General features: G+C 32.1%; 2 protein-coding genes across 2 annotated transcripts; both read right to left on the bottom strand.

Annotated features, from left to right (window-relative positions):
• Window positions 1-3,658: 3,658 nt before the first annotated feature.
• Window positions 3,659-7,079, bottom strand: LOC138182038 (uncharacterized). The gene is made up of 3 exons (XM_069117528.1): window positions 7,016-7,079; window positions 5,201-5,288; window positions 3,659-4,465 (listed from the first exon to the last, which is right to left on the bottom strand). Exons 1-3 carry the CDS (start codon window positions 7,025-7,027, stop codon window positions 4,047-4,049), a joined length of 519 nt encoding a protein of 172 aa, XP_068973629.1. The 5' UTR covers window positions 7,028-7,079; the 3' UTR covers window positions 3,659-4,046.
• A 4,854-nt stretch (window positions 7,080-11,933) lies between these two features.
• Window positions 11,934-24,063, bottom strand: LOC138181478 (putative mediator of RNA polymerase II transcription subunit 26). The gene is made up of 7 exons (XM_069116296.1): window positions 23,980-24,063; window positions 23,655-23,759; window positions 15,260-15,389; window positions 14,330-14,587; window positions 13,833-14,103; window positions 13,041-13,388; window positions 11,934-12,594 (listed from the first exon to the last, which is right to left on the bottom strand). Exons 1-7 carry the CDS (start codon window positions 24,061-24,063, stop codon window positions 11,934-11,936), a joined length of 1,857 nt encoding a protein of 618 aa, XP_068972397.1.
• Between the last annotated feature and the right edge of the window lie 2,267 nt (window positions 24,064-26,330).

Raw genomic sequence — 26,330 nt, 5'->3', positions numbered from 1 at the left:
CAACAAAATATTAAAATATCTAATCAATAAAATAAATTGACGGTCTTATAACAAAAACAATTCTTGTCAAATTTTTCGAGATTTTATTCGGTCTAGTAATCATAAACGAATAACGTGATGGAATCGATCTTCTAAAAAATTGTCCATAACCTGACTCATTGCCGATGAAGTTATCCGGTTCCATAAAAGTAACCTTTGTCACGGTTCCACGACTTTATGACTTTATAACTAATTAGATACAATTCTGCTATATAATTACGGGTACACTCACAGTGATTGTGTAATACGATGAATATTTTACTAAAAATAAATCGGCACGTATTCAACAAAAATTACTACAAAAATGCTAAAGTGCTCTTTTGCTTTCCTCAAAAAAGACAGATTTGAGTAAGAATTATATTTATTGTAAGCCGTTCAATTTAATCTACTTATCATAACTTATACATCTTTCCATTAAAGAACTCATATTTCATGTATTTTTGGCTCTTATACCGTTTCATTTCAATTCAGAATCGCTATCAACCAGATAATTCACGATTTCGCGTCTATACTTCCTTTCACATTTCATCACGTCGACATTCACCGGTTAAACAATAAATGGTCGACCCTTGTTCCGTTGTATGCGTGTGTCCTCGCGTATAAACGTTGCAAAAACGTGACTGTGATTGCGGCAAATCGCATTGTTGCGAAACACCGGTATGCAAAGTCCATTTCAAGTATTAGGTACCTACGTTGTATCGAATTGGCAATAATTAGGCGCACACACACACAAAGTGTGTGCATGCGATCTGCTCGCTTTCCATACAAGACACTCGCATAACGAGCCAGCTGGTAGTGGAAGGTCTGGGAATTAATTGCTTCAATTGAAATTTTCGTTTTGCAAATCGTGTCGTGCTACTCGCGTTCACGATTTGTACGAGTTTCACCGTGAAAATTTAAAATTGTGGCGCTGAACTTACGAAAGGAACGGATTGGTTTCGTGCAGAAATATATGTTGCTTTGGGGAAAGCTGCTTCTGTTCATGAATCAATAAATCTTGTAGTTAGTACGCTTTCGATCTAATGACTTCATGCAATGTTCGTTTCGTTTTCTAGTCTAGTTATTTGTTACCTTACCACAAGAATTTTATCTTTGTGTATGCTTTCGAGATCATTTGGTTTTAATTTTCTGGATTTTATGTTATGAGATTTGACTATTATGATTATATCCATAAAGCTCATCAAACAAATCAGAAAATATATATAAAAATTACATAATATTTAATATATATTTCATACAGGTTAGAAAAAGGTATCTGAATAGTCAATTCTCGATTGTATTACTAAACCTCGATATTCAGGCAGCCATGTTTAACACTTATGTGCTTAAGATGACTACTCACGCTGTATACTAATTTTTTATTAAATATATGACTACAGTAAATATCTTGTAATCTCTGTACACATTTTCAGATCAGCTTCAGACTTTACCAACAATATCACGACAATCGTGTCTCATTACAGTGTTAATGGAATTTCGGAATTTTTTATGTAACACATACAATAAGAACATAAAAGTTTTGTATGCTAAATGTTCAACTACTTTCTTACTGAATCAATGTACTTCGTCCTGATTGAAAACTTAGAACTAGGACATTTAGAACGTGTTGCAAATTACCAATCAGAATGTCTTGCGTGCATATGTGGCTAGCGCATGCGGTGTCAGCCCGTAACCGGGCGTCACATGCGACCCCTTCAGATGCGGCTTGGGTTTTGGCTTGCTATAACTCCGATAATTATGTTACCAATGCGTCGAAGGACAAAGAGCTCTCGAACGACATGGATGGCTCGCGAACGAGAGCCAGAAGAGAGATGGTTGCTTGGTAGCCCAGCTGCCGGTAATCCTCCCTTTGTAATTTGCCTCCGTGACCCCTCGCCCCACCATTTTGCCAATGGCGTCGATCCGACGTTGGTTTCTTCCTAAAAAAAAAAAAAAAAAAAAAAATAGGATAGAATAGAATCGCTTCAATATAAGACGAGAAACGCATCGCTTGAACTGTGTGGTACGTGCGCGACTTAATCGAACTTTTGATTCCTATCTTGTTAGCGTTACTGTCATTCACATAAATGTATTTTAGTTCGCTCATATAGCTATTGGTTTTAGCCTTATGAAGTTTAAATATTTGAAACATTATTTTATTACAATTAATATTTTTTATATATGTGCAAGCTTATATTTTATAAAATTTGTCCGAGTAATTCGAAGATTTTACACTTCATAGTATATGGTTTGTATATGCATATCGAATGTCGAAATAAATTTATTATATTTATTCTCCTTCTCGCAATATATTTTTCAAAAATAACTAACGAACATTCAAAGACTTTATCGTTTCGTTGCATTATCATTATTTTAAATATTACATTATTACTGTTAAGGAACTACAATTAAAAATGGAAAAATATAAATAATATAGAGAAAACTTAATATATAAACAAAATCTAATCCATCTTTCAAAGATAAACCACAAAAATAAAACCTATACCACTACATCATATAAACCTTGACAATAGATAAAACTATATAACACTATAATAAACTATACAGCCGGAGAATATGAGTTATATAACTATATAACTATATCTAAATTACTAAACTATAACAAAACCACTTCAAACAACTCTATATATAACGATACAAAACATACTAAAAGGTACAAAGAAACTAAAATCCCGAAAAGAAGAAAAGAAAAGAAATAATACAAGAAAAATTGGAGAAGAAATATCAATACAAGAAGTAAACTCCGTTCTACGCCACTGGCAGGCGGTTGATGTCACCGTGGCCGTGCCCTTTGGATAATAGAGTCCGCGACTTTAATGGACTCGCTAATCCTCTTCCCTGTTTGTCGGTGAGTCCATCCGGGGGATGTATTCAAGGCATGCACGAAGGTAAAAATCGGGGCAGGGTGGTGTGACTGCGGTACGGTCACAGTTTAGGGCTGTTCTCTAACGGAGACTGCAACGTGTGGGTTGTCGCGCGAACGAAGGGCGACGACAAGGGGGTTGTCGTCTACCCTGTCACGTCCCGGAAAGCTGAAAACCCGCCCCTTGTGCGGATCCATCGGTGCGATGATACCTTGATTTCTCGAGTGACGAATTGAGTGCGCTTAATGCGAAGCGGTGCGTTTAACGACGTAATTTGACGTAATACCATACCATCTTAAACCCCCTCGGTTCGCTTGGTTAAGTCCAGTTCTGTCGCGATGGTAAATTGTTGTTCGGTTAACCATGGAATATATGGTATCGTTAAATACGTTTATCAAAATGATAAATGTCGACCTTTTTCTATTGAAATATGAACAATGTGTATTAGTTTACGAACATCAATTTAATTTACACTTGATATTATACGAGAGGAAAACACACCTTTTCATCTGCCTGTTTATGAGATATAAAAATGAAATTATAAAAAAATAGTTTGTATTTCTTCGTATTATCAGTGTATCTAAGTATTTAACTGTATTTTTAATTAGACAAAAATTTAAATCAAGTTCTGATCTATATCAGAAAAAGAAACATTACGATACCTATTGGTAATAAGGATCAAATTGAAAGGAGATATGTAAAATAAGACCATACATGTTTAACTTTAATCGTATTTCTATCTTACGGTATTTCTTCTTTATTTTCCATTGAATTACCATTCAATTCTGTACTACTTTATCTTACAAATACCAATATAACAACCTAAAATATCTTAACATCTGTAATATTTAGCATTCAAAACCAACATTCAAAGATCTTAAGAAATCCTATTCTCAATTTACCAATAATTTCATGAATCCTATCAAAAAATAATTAACCAAATCTGCTAAACACTCTACTTCGCTTTCTTTTATTTTCTACTGAACATTCAAATTTTTACTTTCAAACCTTTTAACAAGAAAAAATATACAAAAATCAGTTATCATGCAAAAGTACGACTTTCAAATGAAAACCAAAAATATCACTTTTCATGACCAAACAAAAGTTCTATACAGCAATCTTGCAACTACTTTTCAAGTTTGATTACGCTCTTCGAGGGATTGAGTTACTCAGATTGTTTTGGAATTGCAACAATTGTTGAATGTGTGGTGGTAATTTGGACGAGTACTGCGGCGCGGCGTTAAAATTTTGCTGAGGAAGAGGGCGATACTGCGGTTGCTGCGGAAGAATTGGTTTCTGGCCGCCGCCCAATGGAATTGATCTATAGTCCGGTTGCTGAACGCCAGAAGCAAATTGCACTTGCGGCCGGTATTGCGAAACCTGTGCCTGCGATAGCTGCTGAGGTTGGCTAGGCTGAGCTGGTCCCAGTTTTGGAATTGGTTGCGCCGGAACTGGCACTACGGGTGGACGAAATTGCTGTGCGTGTAAAAGTTGCTGGATCTGAGCTGGTGCTTGGTTCACTGTACGTAAGTGACCAGCTTGCCTTCTGTCGCGAACGTGATCTGAAAATTTTCAATTTGAAAAGTTAGAATTACGATGGTGGATTGGAGAAATTGTACGAGAAGAGGACGAAATACAAAAGAGATGGCTGCAGTCATTGTTAAACGAAGAATTTATCTCGTAAGTTAAAAGCTAAAAATGAAGACAATGCATACAATGTGCGAAATCTTGTAAAATTTTCAAAATATAGTACCCGTTATAATATTTAGTGGACGAAACGAAACTCTGCTTCGTTTCCTTCGTTATGTCTATGGGAATAATGAGTTTGCACAAACGTTTATGATTTCATATAATATAATATAATGCTCGAATAATAAAACATCAAATTGACATAATATAATGTTGGAATAGAAACTTGATGTGAATATTTCTAACAAGTAACTGATACTCGAATGTTAGAAATGCAAGGAATAGCTAAATACTTGAGGTTAAGGTATGACATAAGAGTGTACAGTCAACGAAGGATTTGGGTAAAGGTGAATTGAGAGTGAAAGTAAAATTCCTACAACGATATAGATCAATATAGGTACTGAGGGAACGAGAGCTGAAAGATCAGACTATTAAAGTACAGATTTGTTGTAATTGACATGTTTTAAAAGCAATGAAATTTTACTAAAATACTATGAATATTTATACACAACTATTGTTCGAATCTTATTAAGAAGATGCAAAAATGTAATCAGAAATATGATTTAATTCGTGAATTTATCGTTGAAAGAACAAAGTATATAATTTACCAATGGTAGCGTATTGAAATTCTTGTCCCAAAAGGTCACCAAACACATCACCAGTAGCATAAATAGGCACCACGGCCAATACTAAAACCTACAATTTTTAACAATTGTTAATGTCCATCTTGAATGAATCATAGAACTACCTTAACTAAATGGTCTCACTCGCAATTTTGGAAAAGATACATCGAAATCAATTAAATATCTCTTATAATTAAACGGAGATTTGTTCGTCGCTTTATACTGTTTATTATCATTACTTTCGAAACTACTTATAATTAGCGTAAAATGAATAATTTAACAGCTTTACTGCGAAAGATAAAAATTGAACGTATCTATGGAACAACAAATGTTTACTCTCTAACACGACTCACTTCGCATCTTGTAACGGAGACATGAACGTGTTGACAGTAAAATAGAAAATTATACGAGGATAAATCATTTCTCCTAAATGCCATAAAAATGCGTGTATATGTGAAAATTGCTGATAAAGGTAAAAGAAAAAATTGAGTTTACGATCGAGAAAGCTGGCTAATGCAATTTGCCAGTCTCTCGCGATACACACCATTACACACATCGTACACTTGTAGACATTTACATAATTTAAACAATACGAGTAAAGTAACTTTTCACGAAGGAAAAGGCTGAAAGCAGTAAATGCCTGATATACACCTTTCGAACGATGTAGTGGTGCGATTTCTCGCTTGTGATAATAGATTTTTGTGGTAGATAATGTAGGTCAAGTAACTTTCAACGAGAACTGCTATATAATCGGGTATGAATTTATATACCAATGATGTTTTAGTCTTTCCTTATTCTGATAATTTAATTGACTAAATAATTAGGTAGAAAATAAGCAACTTTTTTTTAACTGTCATATATTTCAATAGGTGCAATATGCAATAGTTTTAGGTGAACGATATTTATCAATTCTCTGTCAATATTATCATTAGTTAGTTATTTTAAATTTATTCAACTTGAAAATCTAGGTTTAATCTCATTCGCATAATAAATTAAATTGTCATGAATAAAAATGATATTTATCAATTCCTCGTTGACTGACGAGAATGTGAGAAAACAACAAACTTATAATTGATTATCTGAGATTTATAATTAAGATCTACTCTATACGAATTTACTAAAATTAATTACGAATTAACTTCCACTGTGTATACAATGAGTAATAAATTTCTAAGCTGTCACAGGAATAGATAAATCAATCTTCTTAATCTTCCACTTCATTGAGAGAAAGTGTATCTTTACATGAAATTGAAAAATAGGAGAAACACGCACTGTATAAAATAATTTTCACATTATTCATCCTTTATCTAAACTGAAGTAAGACTAAAATATCCACACAAAGCATACTTATAAGAACAGCAGCAAAACATAATTAACGTTTTTCAAACAATCTTAATTTATCTTTACTAACTAAAGTAAGAAGGATATATAAAACAAAATGAATTTGCTAAACATAGAAAAGTATTGCTTAAATGTTTACAGATAGCATATACGTGATAATAACAACAAAGCATAATTTATTTATTTTTACTAATTCATTATCACTTAGAAAGAAATAAATCAATGTAAGGAAAAAATTCACCAAGCAAAGCAAACATTTGTTTAATTTTTCAGACAAAGCATAACAAAACAGTTAAAATTCATTAAATTTATCTTTAAGCTTCCAATTTATCTTTATCAATACAAAAAAAATATATGTAAGAAAGTGTATTTACTAAGAAAGCTTAAAATTTTACTAAACATAGAGAAGAATATCTTAAATTAGAAAGGAAAAGATACAAAAGATCGATTTGTACTCACAAGGAACTTCATGTCGAAGGTGTAGGCGAATTCGGGATGGGAGCTGAACGAAACTGGCGGCCGCAACGCGACGCACTTCTATATGGGCGACCGTTTCCAGGGTAAATGGTCCGGCCAACCACTAACTTTCACGGTTGGTTGGTTTCGACTGAAATTTTTTTCTCCATCATACAGGTCCCCCGCCCGTTCGTCACGTAACAAACGCGGCTCATATGAACGGTATGCAGTATTTCTGTCGCCGTTACCCAGGAAGTAATTCGACTAGGTGTACCAGAAAACCTGGAACTGTGACGATTCAATTTGAAATTATGCCTCGCTTAATGATGGGTTATTGTCCATTTAAATCGATTATTTCCCACTTGGTCAAGGATCACTAGGTGTTTCATTGAAGTTATTGAAGTGTGATGGCAGAGGGATAATTGCTTGTTACTATGTCACAGATACTGTGTCAAAGGTCATTGGAAATTTTATTAAAAATAAAAGAATCGAAGATTGTGTATAATTTATTTGCTTTCTTCTGCAATGTTTATTTGCCACAAAATATTAATAATTAAATTTCTCAGAAGACAAAGTGAACAATTTCATTTCTTATACATTTTTGCAATATCGTTACTTACGTACACAATCGATATTCAATTTTTCAAAAATTAATGATTTATTTCCAAAAATTTATTTATAATCGGGAGATGATATAAATAATAGTAAATTGCAAGGTAGGTTTGGAAAAGCAGTATTTGTCGTGTCTTCATTTTTCTCTACTTTTTAAATTATGCAACTGACCAATGTGACTTTTGAATGGCTGAACTGTTAGTAGTAATTAAAATCAGTATTAATTAGTATTATACGATGTAGTTTACTTTACTATGTGATTTATGATGAGGAACTAGTATCTCTCTTTCCTAATATATACCTGCCAACTATTATTAAAACGCGTTACGAAAAGTTTTTCCGGTGACAATTATATATTTTCAAAGAAGAAATTAGATGCTCACTTTTTCCAATCATATTGATTCAATGTACGAAGTATCTATTTCTCAAGAATTCTGCTTTTTCTTATTAGTGTTGTATCAACCATAAAAAAATTTGTTTTTTAACTACATATGTATTGTATAAGATTATTATACGATCTTCCTAAGAAAAGTGTGATGTTAATAAAGCTTTTTGTGTAGTGCTTTCAACAATTTTACTATTAATTATTATTTCGCGCACCATTATGCTGGGAAATAGTGTTCGTAATCGTGTTGTGTCCAAAGTAATATCTATCAGTCGTTCGTTCATAAAAATCTAGAGTCACGAGAAAGTTGCTGCCATTAAAATGTAAAAGTCATATACAGTTAATTATTATTATTAGTATTTCGCCCGTAACACCAATTGTGTGGCTGTTGTTTTCGCATTTTGTAGTGCTACTTGGACATGTCATGGATACTTTTATGGATAGTACGTGGATATTAATATGAACAGCTAGTCTTTAACAAATGAGATCTATAAACACCGTGTTCTAATTATAACATTATAGAAAAGGCAAGATTATTAAACAGCAACAAAGTAGATTACTCGAATTAAACTAGATTCAATGGCGAGCTAAAGAGAGTTACTTGTATTTATGGGTATCGTTAAGCTTAAATTTGATGTGTCAATATCGTCAATATTAAATTTTGTCAAACAGCATTCCCTTCCAAGTGTAGAATAACGTTGTTTTATCGCACTATTTGCTTTTTAATCTTCCTTTTGTCTGCCACTATATAGATATATATTCCTCAACCACATACAAGGTTTCAATTTAGGTTACATTATCAAAATGTCAGCTCCCTTAAATGAACTTTTCCTGGAAAACCTTCGTTACACTGCTAGGAAACCAGAACTGCTTTTCTTGAGTGCGTAGTATATCAGAGGTTAATTTAAAGTTACGTAAAAGTCGTTTGATCGGCTTTTCTCTTCGAACGTGATTGACTTTGCTGTACTTTGGAATTTACTTGACGGTGATTAACCGAACTGTAAAAGGAAAAAATAATAAAGGGGACTTGATTTGGCAGAAAAGTCAAGAAATCAAATCGACTGGAATAAGAATTAAATTGCTAACTTAAAACAGAGTACAAAATTTATGAAATAATACAAGACTTTTAGTGTCCAGTTCCTACTTACAACATTAATAGTAAGGAAACTCAAAAATAGACATTCAAAAATTGTCCATGGGTACCTTTTGATGAAAATAGAGCTATTAAAGAGATATTAATTATGATATTTAAAAAATGAATTTTTTCATCTACATAAGTGTCAGATATAATTTATATTAATGTAAAGATTGTGAATATATGATTGTGCATCTACTTTTAATTTAATAAAACACTACGTACAAATTTTTATGCACTTCTTGCCTGTATATTTGTTTTCTGCTTGAGTTTAATTTATTATTGTTTAAGTGCTTTACCAACTTCTAATTTATACCTATTCTTTCCTATTTTTCTCTTATTTTAACAATAATACATAATTCTATATCTTAGTATAGGCTATCTCATTAAACATAGGATTAAAACGAAATCGAATAAAATCTATTTCCAATAAACCAAAAGTTAACATCGACGTAAATATAAGTCACAAATGAATAAAACATGTGCGTGGTAGGTAAAAGATGTCTTTCTAGTCACGTAACGGTAAAGCTACCGATTGCAGGAAGCATATGCATCGGTCACTTCCGTATTCCTAAGTCGACCGTATTAATATCTCGCATAAAGTGAACCGTTTCTACGGAGACACTTTATATTCGATAAAAAAAGCCACGATTTAATCGATGACTGAACAACTTGCTCGCGGAAACAATTGACCTTAATGTTCTACATTCACCGTTCCACTTCTTGTCTAATCTAACACTATGCAAAACGCTCCAATTTTATTCGCTAATAATTAAACATCATTATGTATGTACTAGTGAATAATAAATCTGCTACTTTGTGTCTGTTTTATTCTTAAAAATTGGAGGTCAAAAAGATTAACTTGATTAAATCGCGAGGATGATTGGGTTAACTAGATTACACGTTCGAAGGAAAATCTTCGAGTGAAAGTGGATCATATGCGAAATCGGATATATGAAACCTCGTGCGATTTAGCGCATCGAAATATAATTCCTGTGGTAAGCTTGATCATCATTATTTAAAGTAATCTTTAAAATGCGTTACATTATACATTCGTAAGTATAATATTATGATAGACGATTGAATAACTATCTGTCCATGATTTTAATTATATGTATTTATGTCTTATAGTATAATTAAACTTACAAGGATTCATGTTTGTAAACTTGACCACGAAATTCATTTCATTCGTTTCATTCGCGTACAATTATAATCAGAACGATTGGCCTGTTACATCGATTGAAACAATTAATTGAAATACGTTTGAGTGAAAAATGTTTTATTAGAAAACGCTGAAATATAAAAACTATAAAAACAGATAAGCTTATTGAATAATGATCGTTGAATTTAATCACAATAATTGTCGTTAATCGAAGACCACGTATTTATGCGTTAAATCGCAATGCAATAGGTCCTTAAAGGAATTCACAATATGGCGCTCTACTTTCATTTTTTCTTCTTTCACCGGAAATCGCATATAACAGGGAACTGTGTATATTCCGCTTATATTTCCGTATGTAAAAATTGATGGAGCACCAAATGACTTCCGTTATAGCAATACTTTTCTTTCATTCCATTTCATGGTTGTTACAAATTATTATTGAGTGTTCTGACGTCGTTAAACGAAAGAGAAACGTCGAATATTTTGTGACGCAGTGTTCGATTTCTATAGGTGAAATTTAGATACATCTAAAATTTCAATACAATATGTTAAAAATACATATCACCGACCACAATTACTAACTGCGGATATTTATACATTTACGAGAATTTAAAAATCCAAAAATGCAGAGAATATTATGCGAAAAAATACACAAATATTTAAAAAATATACAATATTCATTAAAATATTATTTGAAAGATGGAACAGAACTGTATTTATGTTTCGTTTACTCAGATGTGGTCATAAAAATATGAATTTGCATAAACAAGCAACTAATGACATAAGTAACAAAATAGAAAACAATATCGTATGTTGAAATAAATATTACTTCGAGTATAGCAAACTGTAAAAGCAAGCAAAAAGCTCCTTCCTTCGACGAGCAAATATGTATTCATCGTTGCTATTGTTATAAATGTCTAATTAAATAAAATTTGACAGAAAATGTTAGTATAAATACTGTAACTTTTTAATTATTAAAAATAATTAAAGATATGCTATTTTCAATGAGTATAAAACAAAACTTTACTGAAACAAAAACGAATTACTTCTTAACATGTAGAATATAATATTATCTGAGTATTTCAGTTCACGAGCAACTTAAGTATATAAAATAAAATGCAATCGCAGCGACAGCGTTGATTTCTCTGTAATTGCATATCACGTGAAACGAATCTGACATTGATAAAAATATTGTCGCGGCAAAATACACTTTTCTTATACAACCAAAGAATTAAAAACGCTTAATTTAAAGTTCAATTGCAATTCAATTTAAAATTCAACTCTGAGTCAATCAAAAATATCAATTCCAACAATTCCAATTTTTATAATAACTGTTATCAAACAATTAACATTTAAATCAACAGAATAAACGTTTTCATTCTTTCAACATAAATTCGAAATTAATAATGAAACTTCAACGGAATAACAAATAAATTGATATCAAGTACCTTAACTCTATCTTTGTAATCGCACCGAAAATCTAGAATCCATTGGCGACAATCTTTTCCAACGTGCGAAACGTAAAGACATCGATCCAAATAATTGAAACGACCGATTAAAAATAAAACGGAATATCGAATCAAAAGCAAATATAGAAGATACGACTTAATTGAACCAACGATTATCTTCAATATTGTCTTTCGGTAACAGGACGAACTCCATGCTCAGGTTCTTGTGCTCCAAATTGAGCCTGAGTATACTGTGACTGTGATGCATAGACTTGGCTATATCCACTTGATTGACCTTGGTACGCGTCTGGTGATTGAATCTGGCTTTGATATTGGTTTTGATTTTGATACTGATTTTGACTTTGATATTGATTTTGTTCTTGATATTGACTCTGTCCTTGATATTGACTTTGACTTTGATATTGATTTGGAGGTTGATATTGAACTTCCGGAGCGCCAGTAGGTTTAATTGGTTGAGGCACGTATGGCTTGTCAAGACGATAATCGATTTGATTAGCGATAATGTTATAAGGAATTTGTGCTTGGTATTTCAATAAACTCTGAATTTGACCAGGAACATTGGTGGAATATTGTGGTACTGGTTCAGCTGGTAGTTGTTGCGGTCGTAGCTGTCGTTGATGTGGAGCTTGTCTTCTTGGTCTAGAATATGCCGAACCTGATTGCGGATCTTGTGGTGGACCTCGTATTCGTTGTGGGGCAGGCGCGACCACTGGCGGTACTGTGTGTACGGTAGGAGATGTTGGTTGCTGTCTTAAAAGATCTTGGTAGTAGTTACGGACCTGCTCTACCTGCATTTGGGCGGCTGGCTCCGGATTAAATCTAAAAGTTAATTCTTTCGTAAAACTATTAATTCTTTTATTACTGGTTTAATTTAAGGGTGATTAAATTCAGAGTTATTATTCAAGAGTAATTATTGCAACGCAATATCAAGAGCTGGATGTATAGTGGCAAGTATACGAAAAAATTTAGAATAAGAAAGTATATAAAAATTCAACATAATTTAATTTGTAATTATTAACTGAAATTCTCAACGAAAGGTAATCAATTGAATTTATTCGCCATTGAAGAGGGTGACTATAGGTACCGGTTAGAACTTCACATTAGTCAACTAGTCCAGTTAAATATAGGATAATATGATATTACTAGGCTAACTGACATTTCTTTGCATAATTATCCTATATACAATACAATGATATACAAGGGTAACCAATGAATCCTAGTATTACATAACATGGACAATTTTACTAGTTAAATATTCAATTTACCTGTATTGTTCAGGAATTAAGTTGACATATGGAGTTTCGGCCTGGTATTTCAATAGTTGTTGAAGCTGAGGCGGTAGATTGGGATTATATTTAATTTGAGGTTCAGCCGGTGGTTGCGGAAGTCTGCGGTGCTGCTGTTGCTGTGCAGCAGGAGCTTCCGGTCTGTATTGTGGCGCCTGTCGCCTCTGTCTAGGCGGGCCACGTGGTTTCCCACGATAAGCTGGTCGTCGTGGTGAAGGGGCCGGTTCCTCTTGGGCTTCGGGTTGATACCGAGGTTGATACTCAGGTTGATACTCAGGTTGATACTCAGGTCGTTGATTACCTTGTGATGCTAACAAATTTTCATATCTACAAAAAAATTTACAATGTTATATATGTATATAGATCACAACTTTCCTTTGTTTATTTCATCTTCTTATTTATCTCGCGTTTAAAAAAAATTAAATAAAATGTTTTGGTTATACCAAATTCAATACGTCAACAAATAATATTAGAGATCATTCTACTAAGATACTGTTAAGGTTCTATTATATCATCAAACTGGATTGAGATAAGCAATATTATATCATTGTATTACATTGAGACACTATTATATCACATTAACATACTATTACATAATTACATTACATGTAAGATAGCTATCCTTATTACGTCATCTAGCAACTGATAATACTTTATATAACAGTGTTTAATATTCACAGTACTAGTTCTAGATCTTTTAAAACAACTAAATACAAAAATGAAGTTGGGGAAATTAAAAAGTATTATTTTATTATGTAATATAAACATTACCTATATGGTTCAGGAATGATATTAACGTATGGAAGTTGTGCTTGCAATTGGAGAAGCTGCTTGATTTGCGTAGGTGCATTATCCAAAGGCCTCGATTGTTGTAAAGCAAATGGTTCGGGTTGTGGTGGTGGTTGTTGTTGCCTTGGTGCATGCGCCCTTTGCCGATGTGGCGCTCTTGGTGCACTTGCGATTGCAGCTTCCGAGTATTGTGCTGTCTGCTGCGCTCTTGGCTGTGGTTGCCGATCAAATGATCTCCAGTTCACTCTTAGTCCTTTCAAGCAGAAAAGGAATTTAATTTTTGACTTATTCAGAAGTTGTGTTAGATTGAAATTAACTTATTCCGGGAAAAAGCATCCCACGAATTTTCAATACATTATTAAAGACTACTTTCATAAAATTTATATTTTACGTTTATGTTTTAATTATTGTGATAGTGGAAATGAATACAGTAATTATCAAGTATAAATATGAAGGTAGAACGCTATGGATTCACTTACCACTGGGATCATTATATTGAAGAGATTTCGCAGACCCTGAATTACCATCGTAGGAGCCTTGAATAATTGAATGACTATGTCCATCCGTCGATCCTTGGATGTTGTATGACCCTGCACTAGGTCCTTGTACATTGTAGCTTTCCGCTGGGCCGCGACTGGCACCATGAATTCGAAAATTAGAATGACCATCGCTAGCACCTTGTATTTGAGCGTTACCGTCTGTTGCGCCTGTAATACTAAAGCCACCTTCGTTTGATTCTGTAAAATAAAAAGGTTAAACATGGTAAATTATATGTTAAAATTTGAATAAATTAAGTTAGAGAGATCATTACTTGCTTCATACATGTAATATTGTTGCACGAATATTATTAGAAAAGTACTTAATACTTGTGTATGTCTTCATTATCAACTTGAAAATTTGTATTCTTATAAAGTAATTCTTTAGTTAATATTTTAAAATTCAATGAGATATTATTTTACGAAATTATTTCAGTACATTTTTATACGAATAATTCCAAACAAAGAAAGATAAAAGATAAGACAATTACTTTCGCAGATTATTTTTGCAGATATATTGCCAAACTATTCTTGAATTTTCCAGGAAGATTTATAGTAATAATAATTATTAAATTGAATCAATATATGTATGTACGCTTTTAATTCAAATATGTAAAGATGTTCGTTTCATTAAAAATTAGAAGAACATATTAATTAAAAAACAGCTTATTTGAAACACTATAGAGTTTAATTTGCGAAATATGTCCAAACTATAATACAAATGTTAAAGTACTTCGACAAGGCTTTAACAAACGATGTTGGGCAAATCTGATCGTAAATTTGTATCAGCCGGAAAAATAGAGCAATGAATTATGCAGAAAGATTTTTATTCTCGTGGTAGTAGTAGGTATCGATATCTTATCTGCTTTCTACCGTTTTGATCTGTGTATTGGATTCCTTTCCCTTCCTCTATTCGTAAACCCTGGGCGACTCGATTCCCGTCACTGGGTCCTTGTATCGAGAATTGTGCCAAGCACGCTGGAACTGTTAGTAACAAAAGAACCTACAAAAAGATTATAAATACAAGTTAATTATTTCGTCTTTGTATGATCAGCGTTTATTTCTTTATTGAATTTCATCTATTTTTAATTTTATTTTATTGTAATATGAAAATACTTCTAAATATCAGGAAGTGCTAATTGAACGTACTCAGTAGCAACCCATTAATTAAGCGTTTATTAAGCGTTTCCTGCTATCCAGAAAAATGGTTGTATTACACAATGATTCAAGAGCCGTATACTTTCTAATTACAGTGTTTAAGGTATTCTAAACAAAGTTCAAACGACGTACCAACGCAATATTGAGTTTTTCATTCTTTCACCGGTATACATCAGTTAATTATAATATTATTATTAATAGATATATTCATTGGAAGAAATAAATAAATTTCCTTATTGATAATGATTTGTACCGAGTGTAATTATTGCCAAAATTATCGTAGATAACTTTCAACTCGAGCGATTCGAAAAGGAACTTCGAGGAATTCGTAGATAATTCGTAGATCATTCGCAAGATGCAAATATCCTTGGCAGTGAAATGTTTTGTTCTACAAATATTCTCATTGACGCAGTAATATTGAAAGGAGCAATAATAATAAAAAAAATCGAAATAATTCGATTGTGTAACACGAGGTTCTAATCATAGTATTATCTAATATGGTGGAGCTTGGTTCAGTGACAGCTACGATTACGCACTAGTTCATGTCGTGTACGTTTATATGGAATTGCATTTCGTGAGCGGAGCAACGTGACTGCGAGGGAAAGTGGTAACTTCAAGACCAGATTCTTCGTGATCAAGCTAATAATAACACATTTCAGGTCCATAACGAAAATTGATACATTTGAATGATTCAAGCAACGATTACTCTTATTCAAATTATGCAAATGTCCCAAACGTACAATAATGTATGTACGCACATATACATATACATACTATTGCCTCTTACCTACAATCATCAGATAAGGTTAATACATTCATTAGAGCTCATTAAGTTAATTAAACGAGCTAAATCAAGATTAGTCAAGTTACGTGTCGAATGATTTATCTAATTTCACAGCATCTCCTGTAATGATATTTTATACATGAAAATGTATACATGTATACATGCATTGTCACCTAATTATGTTAACAGTTATGTTAACTATTTTCGTTTATAATTGACGTTCTAAATAAACAAAAAACACTCCAAGAAAATATTATAAATAAATTTGGATAATTCCAACAATGATCGAAACTGTCAAAGCGTTTAACAATAAATTCGTTTTTATACACTAAACAATTAATTTTTTGTACAATTCTATAAGTAACGATATACGACTTTGATAAGTAGCTTTGTATCGTTGAAATCTATTTTAAGAAAACAGACTATCTGCACGATCAGCAGTTGCATTTTCAATTCAATTAGAAAGAAATCGATTAAAATTAGAATTTCACAATTTTTCTATTTGTTCAAATAATTTTAGTTTTTTAGGGATTCGGCAAAAGAATAAAATTCTACTGAAAGTTAAATAATAACTATAGGAATTATAATCAATAAAAATTACTTTATTAATATTTTGAAAGCACGATAAATAAATAAGTATCGAATGTCCAAAGTTTTAGAAAATTTCCAAGCACATATTATCGTGTGCATCGTTTCCATAAAATTTTCTATCTTGAAGAACTTTACTATGCCAGTCATAAATGGTCTTCACGATACTAAAGCAGATTTTTCAATATTTCTACTATCTGTAATTAAAGTTTCTGGAGAAAGGTGAATTTTGGTAATTATCAGTTTAATTAGATCTGAACCCGATAAAATGCCAGTTTCCAGAGGGGAAAGTTTTGCGTGTCTTCGATTAGCAACAGCAATTTCCGTAATCGGGAAAAGGCGACGAGTTGCTATACCTTTCCTTCGAGCATTCCACTCGCAAGAAAAAGAAACGAAATCTATCTGGAAACCGGGACTAAGGCAGTACAGCGTGCAACTATCGAGCACAGCATTGCAAGAATTACACGCTCGCCGGTAGAAAGTGAAATATAAATTAACCGGCAGGACACGCCTGCTTCGATTATCCGTGCAAGAAAAAAGGATCTGCGCTACGAGTTCAACTTGTCTAGAGTCTAGAAGCGACTCCGTGTCAAACCAATATTAAAAAGTCGAACACGACACAGAATATTCAATTTTCCAGGTCAACATTCTTCTGTACGTTTAAATCGTTTAGATCGTTTTCTTTAAAATTTGGTTTGATCAAGCTTATTACTTTCCTCGTATAATTTTAATTGAAACAATTGATACAAGTTTTTGTTCCATTTTATTGTTTCTTCCTTAATGTTCTATATAAGCCATAATAAGAAAACGAATTAAATTTTTAAAATCAATTATCAGTATCGTGCAGAATATTTTCAACTTTAAATAGGATAGTTAAATATCGGTAATATAATATAATTATAAAAAAATATAGAATAGTAAATATAAAATAATAGGATTGTAGAAAATATAGAATAATAAATGTAATATGTAACAAACAAAGATAAGGGATTATTATTATTATTATTATTATTATCTAGGATTATTGCACATGTTTTATAAATTTTTTTTATTTTCTCAAAATCGGCACGTAATATTTTAAATAAACTGGGAGATGTTGTATCGGGTATTTCTTGATTTTCAATTTAGAATGGGAGAAAGTCTTTTCACTTTTACTAATGACATTAAAATATGTATGTGCTCTGTTTTTGTCCTAATTGTCATGTAAGTGTAAGACATGGTATCTAGTAAAGCAGACAAAAGAATTAAAACTACAAATGGTATACGATACAGAACTGTAGTTACTTCTTATGGAACTTTCATTCTGCACGTTTTAAATAGTGACTGTGAGCAAGAAACTAAAAACAGTACAAATGCGAACAAGATTATCTTTCAAGTTTACTATCATTATCTTTTTGGCTTTCTTCGAACTATCATTCGAAGCAAATTAACTGTGAAATTTATAAAATCAATCTTCGTTAACGAAATAATATCTAAACCATGCATACCCTTTATTGCACAGAATTAAAACTTTTGTGTAAATTTTTTAATTTCAATACTTACTTATTTACTAAGATAAATGAATACAATATGTTGTTTATATTCCGACAAGCAATTAATTTAACGACAAATCAATCTTTTTAAGTATTATTTAAGAAATATTAAATTAGAAACATATGATATACAGCGGCAAGCTGTAAATAAACAAAGAAATGCTTATTCATAAATTCAACATAATATTATGAATAATCCTATTTTTAGTTTTGTTATAAGTGGAAATTTATGCTCCAAAAAATTCTCATCGTCTATTTTTTTCTAGGTATCTCAGATTTTCTCGATAAACATCAAGATAATTATCTTACTCGATTATCGTAAACCGATTATTACAACAATTCTCGGCGCAACATAAATAATATTATGGTCACGTTGAGCCGTTGCACTCGTAAAATGGGAAAGCGTGACATTTCGAAGAGAACCATGTCTTCTTAACCATGGATAAATAAATTTATGTACTCATTTATTGTCTGAGAAATTACTTACAATGTAATTATAATGACAGATTGTGAATCTCTCGCAGAAGCATACTTTCCAGCTGTTATGTATTTTAGTATAAACTTAGTTTGTCATATTTTTGATGGCATAGTTTTACATGGCACAATTATAGTTTTAATTATTGTATAAAGATGTAAGATAACATCTTTTCTTCAAAATGAAATGATTAATGTTCCTTATTATTTAATAAAATGAAATTAGATTTATTACTATAAGATTAATATTACTGTAAAATATTACAAAGCTCTTAGTCAAAGAAATTTTGAAGTCAAACTTGTCTTTAACACACTAGTGCCCTAGATTCATAAAAGTACTCCTTCTCTAAAGCATTAACTATACGGTTATCTATATTCTAGATTATATTATAATTTCTAAGTGACCCATAATTGCAATTAAGATCTGCATCTCTTGCATTTAATTTCTATCCTATCTGCTTCGCTCCCAAAAAGATCATAAAATTATTATTACTAAATTCAATTAAATTCAATTCTTATCTTCAGCATCACGTAAACGTAATACAAAGGTAATTTCACCCCGAAATAATTTCACGACCAATTTCATGCTACGTTCACGGCACAAACGCGATGACTTTCCTTTCGACAAACAACCCGTGCTCAGTATAATTAATCCACGGTGCGTGAACTCGTATACCGTTTTACGAACGTGTTACGGAAACGCGCGTCGATGTGGGACATCTCGTGGTAATTAACCGCACGCGACACGTTTAGTTCTGCTACATTCCAATTTTCAAACCCTAGACACCTATTACACGTATGTCTAAATTTTTCTTCGCATATTACATACTTCGAATATGAACCACAAAATAAAGCAAGGTAGAGGGATAAAATAAAATCACGTATTAAATAATTCCCTTCATTCGATTGAGAATTCGCTAATCGAGGAGCACAAATTCTATCATCAAGAAATTAAATTCATCTTATTTTCAATTTTAAAGAAAATTGAAATGAAACGGAATTGGTTTAGATGGTTAGTAAGCGTATAAAAGATACGGAAAAGAATTACTTACGAGCAAATTCATGGCGAGAAAGCAAGCTGCTCGATGCGTTCAAGGGTGGAGTGTATCTGAGGCGGCCGCGCGGTCACCGGAACAACTTTATATGCGGCTACGTAAAAGGCGCCTTTCGGCGACGGGGATGTGACTTCTCGTGCCACCTCCACCAGCCCCCGGTTTTATCGCCTCTTTGGATTACCGTTCCACGGAACTGGCTTTTCAATTCGCGTACTACCTTTTCCCGCGGTTCCCATCAGCTAGTCTCACTACCAACAGCGATGGTTCCTCTATGCAAAACAGGACAACAGTTATGGTCGTCTTCTACATATTTCACTATTGATACGTTGTTGTGATATCGGAAATATTGTAACAGGAAATGTTTTAATTACTCTAGAGAGATTCGCTCCAGCTGTCAAATATTAGAATGAGTAGGTACTATAGTTTGAGTGTTTTACATATTCGAAGGATACTAACAATAAGCATTTTTGCATCTTTAAATTTGCCAGAAATGCATAAACATGCAATTCAATTATAAATGGATTTATAATTTATTAATTATTATGAATTGCATTTATAATAGATTTATATTGAATACAATAATAAATATTTTTTAAATACATTTTTAAATACATAGAATATATGAAATTTAAAAACAATGTAGGATTTATAATATTGATATAAATAATGACGATGTGGATAAACAAAGCAAAATCATAAATTAATTATAACACGGAAGAGATTTCTTTTACTTCTCTCTCATTACACATACATGTTAAAATCTATAGAGATACAGATTTTTGCTACTTCTATGCAATATATTGAAAATATAATTTTGCTTTATTATCATTAATTCTCTGAAATAGCTTAATAATAACAATGAATAATTAATTGTTTTTTAAAATCATTTTAGCTGCTGATTTAGATAAAATACTAGTTTAACACGTGTAAATAATTTAATTCTAATTGTAATTATATTCTTTTCATCGTTCTTACTATATCAACTATACTAATCTAATATCAAGATACAAAAGAAGATTATGTGGTCATTACCGATCATGTTAAAAGTTTATCTTTCATCTGTTAACTTCCTTGTAATTCTACCATATTTCTCCTGACGTGATAACAAAATTGTGCATTTTGACTATATCTTTCATCAATGTTTATTTTTTCCCTAACACTTTAAGAAATTACATTGAACTGTTGCATTCCTAAGCCATGTGCACTTCAACAACTAACAAGTGTTACGAAGCTCGCGTCGTCGTAAGTACATTTACATGGTTTCTCGTTTCTAGTGAAGGAGTACTCGATTGCATAGTTAGAAAATGCTGAAGCTGTCGACAAGGAATGGAATTTAAAGACACGTTTCCCAGATAGCGACCACTCAAAGGTTACTATGTAACTTAAGTAATCATTGCAAACAAAGAAAATAAGACAACAAGCAACAATAAGAGAAATAAGACAAATACGCATCATTTTTGTTCTTTATAGAAGAACAATCTTAAAATTCAGTGTATCATTAAGCAACTCCTTGTTATTAAATCTATTTCTTTCTGAACTTCAGGATTAAATATGTATTTCTGATATCCTCCGAAATATCTCAAAAATATTCATTGTTAAAATATAAGTAACACCCTATTTTCTATATAACTTTATGAATTTACCATTTATTTTTTACTATAACAGATTTATACCTCTTAAAGTAGCTAAACTAACAAGTCATTGCCCATTTCAATTATGTCGTATTAAAGTATGCTTCTTTAACCATCAAATAAAAAATGGAAAATCAAGAAAAACGGACTCGTGCCTTTTCGGTATAGTCTCCATATGTGTCTCACATTCAGCAGTCCAAAAGAAATTCACCTTCTCTCCATACTAGAAACTACGAAAGGCAAAAAGAAATAGCAGAATAAGGTCGTAAATGGAATCTCAACGCATCGAAAAAGATAAAGAACGAATATTAAGCAAGACTGGTAGAATACAAGTTAATTGTCCAAAAGAATTTTTATTTAGAAACAGATTAGAAACATCTACCACAATCGCTATCACAAAGCACATAAAATCTTAAAATCTGAAATTTATGTATCTTTTTATGCAATTAACGATATAGGACGTCTGCTCAAATTCTATATTCACATAATGTTCTCATGTATGTATAAGTGATCTTATGGGTCACCCATGAAGAACAGGATTCTATTTAGAATTCTATATTTACTGTATTATTGCTTCATGTAGTAGAGTCCCCTTTTTATTAAACACTTGGTTAAACAAATTATTCGAAAAGTTGATGGTCGTGACAAGCAGTTGCCATAAGACCTTACGTAACGCATGACAGCAGGTATTTATCTTCGCATTCAAGAATAAATTCCAGCCTCTATATTGACTATTAGTTTCTGTAGTGAATCTGTGACTAACTCTGACAATTCGTTTATCCTACTATTCTAACTTACTCATTAGATATTCATGAAAATAACCAACATGCAATTATAGTAAAACTCTTCTTCGGATCAATTTCATTGAAACACGATCGTAAGATATATGTGAACGTATTTGCATCAGATTAAATAAGAAATAAATAAACCTTCACGGCATAAAATGAATGAGAAAGTACTTAAGGAAGTCGTAAAGTCACAAATTACCAACTCAGCATGATCACGTACTAGTACAAGATATTCCGTGCAGCATGTTTTTTACGTTTCGAACAATGTATTGCGATCTTGTTAAAGTGTATCGTATCATATCGAAGATTTTATTCTCCTTATTCAATCTTGCCGGAAGAGAATGGAAGGATCCGAACAAAATACGAAAAGCAAAAGGAAAGCATAATACAATCACGTTTCACGTATCAAGTCACGCTGATCCCATCGATTTCCTGTTCTCGCAGGGTCTAGAATGAAACCAAATATCTCATGATTCACGGTTCCCTGTAGTTCCTTGTAAATTAAACGCACATCTATTTGAACAATTTGAAATTAATGTTTTACTAAACTACTGAAACATTAGCAGATTATTAAAAAATATTATTATTAGTGAAATCGTACAAGTTGCAAGATACGCGTTATTGTAGTACCAATAATTTCTCTTGCACAACAATAAACAGCTTGGTAATAAAACACATGAAATTCTAAAACTATATTTTATCAATCACAAATCAGTTGATTCCTCTACTTCATTTGAAGTTGTAAAGTTATAAAAGAGAAATCTACCATTTATTATTTGTGATCTGTCAATTCTCCAATATTATTGGTTGATAAATCATTCAGGGAAAAAATGCAAATTGCGCACTCTAAGAAAGTGCAAAAACTGTAAACGATTATCCTTTCGCACATCACTAAGATAACTTCTAATTTATTAAATATATTTCCTACTTCATCGAATGAATCAGTTAGGCGAAGGGATTAATTGCCATGTCTTTTTCCGTTGCAAAACTTCCGGTCTTACGGTATTGCACCACTTGCAAACGAGGTGAGACCTTTTTAATTACAGGCAGCCTGGACTAAACAGAACCAAACTCATGACATCGTTCTCCTCAGTTCATATATTTTCTCGTACGTTGAGAATTTTACGAGAAACTTGTGTTGCTAGGTTTCATAACGAAAGTGACAGCATTTCTCTGAACAAGGAAGAGCATGTAAATCGGTCTCGCGGCCTTCACGCTTCGTGAACGGATTCGCGTTGCTCTCGACAATTGCAATTACACTCATACACGCGTTCACCGTACTCTGCTGCGCTGCAACTTTCGTTTTTCCACTGACCACAGACACAAATGTATAATTCACCAGCATGTCTTCGAGTTCGTCGATCTGAGAAAAGGTCGATGAAATTATAATCATTATAATTTCGTCCGTGTAACAAATAACGAGGGTAACAGATAGATAAATTATAATTTGCTGAGTGATGAGAGGATTTATTCAACATCGAGGTCGATGGTTACGTGGTGTACTTCATTATATGTTTTAAGTTAATTATATGTTTGCAGCTTTTCTTTTAAGAGGTGTTCGATCAATAATGAAAATACTATACTTGATTGTATATTGTGTTTGCATGTGATGAAAATTTTGCGACATATTCTTGACTTATTGTTATCACCAAATCTTCAATCGTCATTTTATTTTTATACAACAATGCATAACAAATGTTTATAATTTAGAGAAATGGTTTATTTCTATTCTTCTATTATCACATCGAAAATTATTTATTACATGAAAACATTTGTTAAAGCTAGTCTTTATTTGAAACACGGACGAACATGAAGTGTCGTAATTAAATTCAGATTTAAATATTTACTTTTAAACAATTTGAAATTCACTGAAACTTTAATTAACAAGAATTTGAAGATCGAAAAATTGATTACATTATTAAAAACACTAGTGTTATTTTACGAGTGATAATAAATTACAATTATTAACAGTAGAAAACGTTCAAACGTGAAACTTTCAGAAATATTATTATAGAATTATTGGTTACGTTTCCGTTACTTATCTCTCCCGTAATTAAATTGTATTTTACTTGCGAAATCTAATGAAATAAATTCAGCTTTCGATTACCACTTTAATTACGACACGTACGAAGCCACAGAGTATCATATTCCTTATGTTTGGAAAAATTTACACTCCACTTCAAATAGTGTAAAATAGATACAATAACATAAAACGCAACATACAGAAATCTAAGAAAACAATTAATATATTCCGTCAGAGAATCTACGATACAAAAATTTCAATTGCTTTCCTAATCAAAAAAAAAGAAAACCATTGCAATTCTACGTGATTTCACCAAATTCCAATCGGAAAAAGAAAAGTCTTCTAATTAGAACATTCGTTACGCGCAGATATTTCCACTTCTTTATCTAATTAACGAACCGACATCGAGGCCAAGAATTACGTATCATTACTTCCTTACACTGTTCATAAGCTCCAGAAGCTTGAAGTCCGAGTTTCTATTCAGATATCATCTGATATCTCAAGGAATATCGATGCGATAGATCCTATGATCATCGATGCAAACAAATCTATTTTATTTTCCATCTGTCGATCAACGTTCGATATCACGTATCGCTTTCTATAATCGTGGTTCGAGCACGCGTCTTTATTAGAAAGGTGGAAACCATCTGACTTTCTACGTTACACTTAATGAGAGCAGATTTATTAACGAGTAGCCGAGCAGATCGGCAATACCAGCGAAAATATTCTTCCTTGAGCTACGATCTTAATAAATTCCGCTCGGAAGCGGTTCTCGAGAGATCGATAACCATTTCGTAATCACGGTCGAGTTACTTTTACGCCGGAAGTTCCGTTCACGCCACGTCCATTCGTTCGCGCGGACACGCGAGAAACGTTTTCATGGAAACGAAGAATGATTTCCACTTCAGTATGGGAAAACGTTCCAGCACGATAAAGCGAAGGACTTGGTGGGATAGAAAGTATCCGAGCAAAGTTGCTTTCTTTTATTTTAACCCTGCTACATCCTTTAGATCACTTTCGATAGAATCGCGTTTTTCTATAGTTACATGGTTTATTAAATGTCAGGAAAATATGAAAAAATATTTCTGCGTTTTCGGGTTTTTTGTTTTAACTGTACACTAGAGATTGTTTTAGAACTAAATGATTCGAGGACTACGGTAAGGTTAATAAACATACAATTTTTGTATAAAAGTAAGATTGTACTTGTTATTTTCTGTTTACAATCAATTGTAATTAATGAATTATAGTTGTTAAATTAGTGTGACTTGTATAGCGACATAAATTATGTAGAGATTAATTCTTTTAGTTGGAATGTAAAGAAGATCTGAAAAAATATTTACTTCTAAAAGTAATTAATTTTATACACTCTACTTATGGTTATGTTTCTTGTTCTAAACGTACAATAAAATTTATAAAATTGAATTTTATAAATTCAGTTATTATCCAAATTGAAAGATTAAAAAATAATCGTATCTGTTTAAAGCTATAGAAAAGAACAAAAGAAGATGTTAATGTGGAAAGTTAGAATTACCAGAGTACACTTCGTTATTTAGCCAGGAAGTGTAAACCTTTCTTTGTTTTTTAACGCGTCAAGACGAAGAATATTAATCTTCAGCAGTTTTTCTGTGCGACGGAGAAAATCGAAGGTTTGAGGACAATATTTTAATTTAATTTGGCAACTTATTTTATCACAAGTAACTAATAACTTTGAAAACAAGCGTGATCAAAGATATTCTGTAATCTTTTCAGAACAATATCTTCTCATAACTCTATTTAAAGATTATATAAAAAATACAGAACGTTTCATTAATACGAACATTTGTTCTGAATGTGTTCATGAAAATTCTAAAATGAGATTGTAAGTAAATTTATAAAAGTTATAAATAATTATTTCTAAAAATTTGTAGCGAT

This window comes from Bombus flavifrons, chromosome 7, assembly GCF_040668555.2.
Source record: "Bombus flavifrons isolate JBK064 chromosome 7, iyBomFlav1_principal, whole genome shotgun sequence".
Lineage (NCBI taxonomy): Eukaryota > Metazoa > Arthropoda > Insecta > Hymenoptera > Apidae > Bombus > Bombus flavifrons.
The sequence above is the reverse complement of the archived record's forward strand: the minus strand, read 5'-3'. Positions and strand labels throughout refer to the sequence as shown.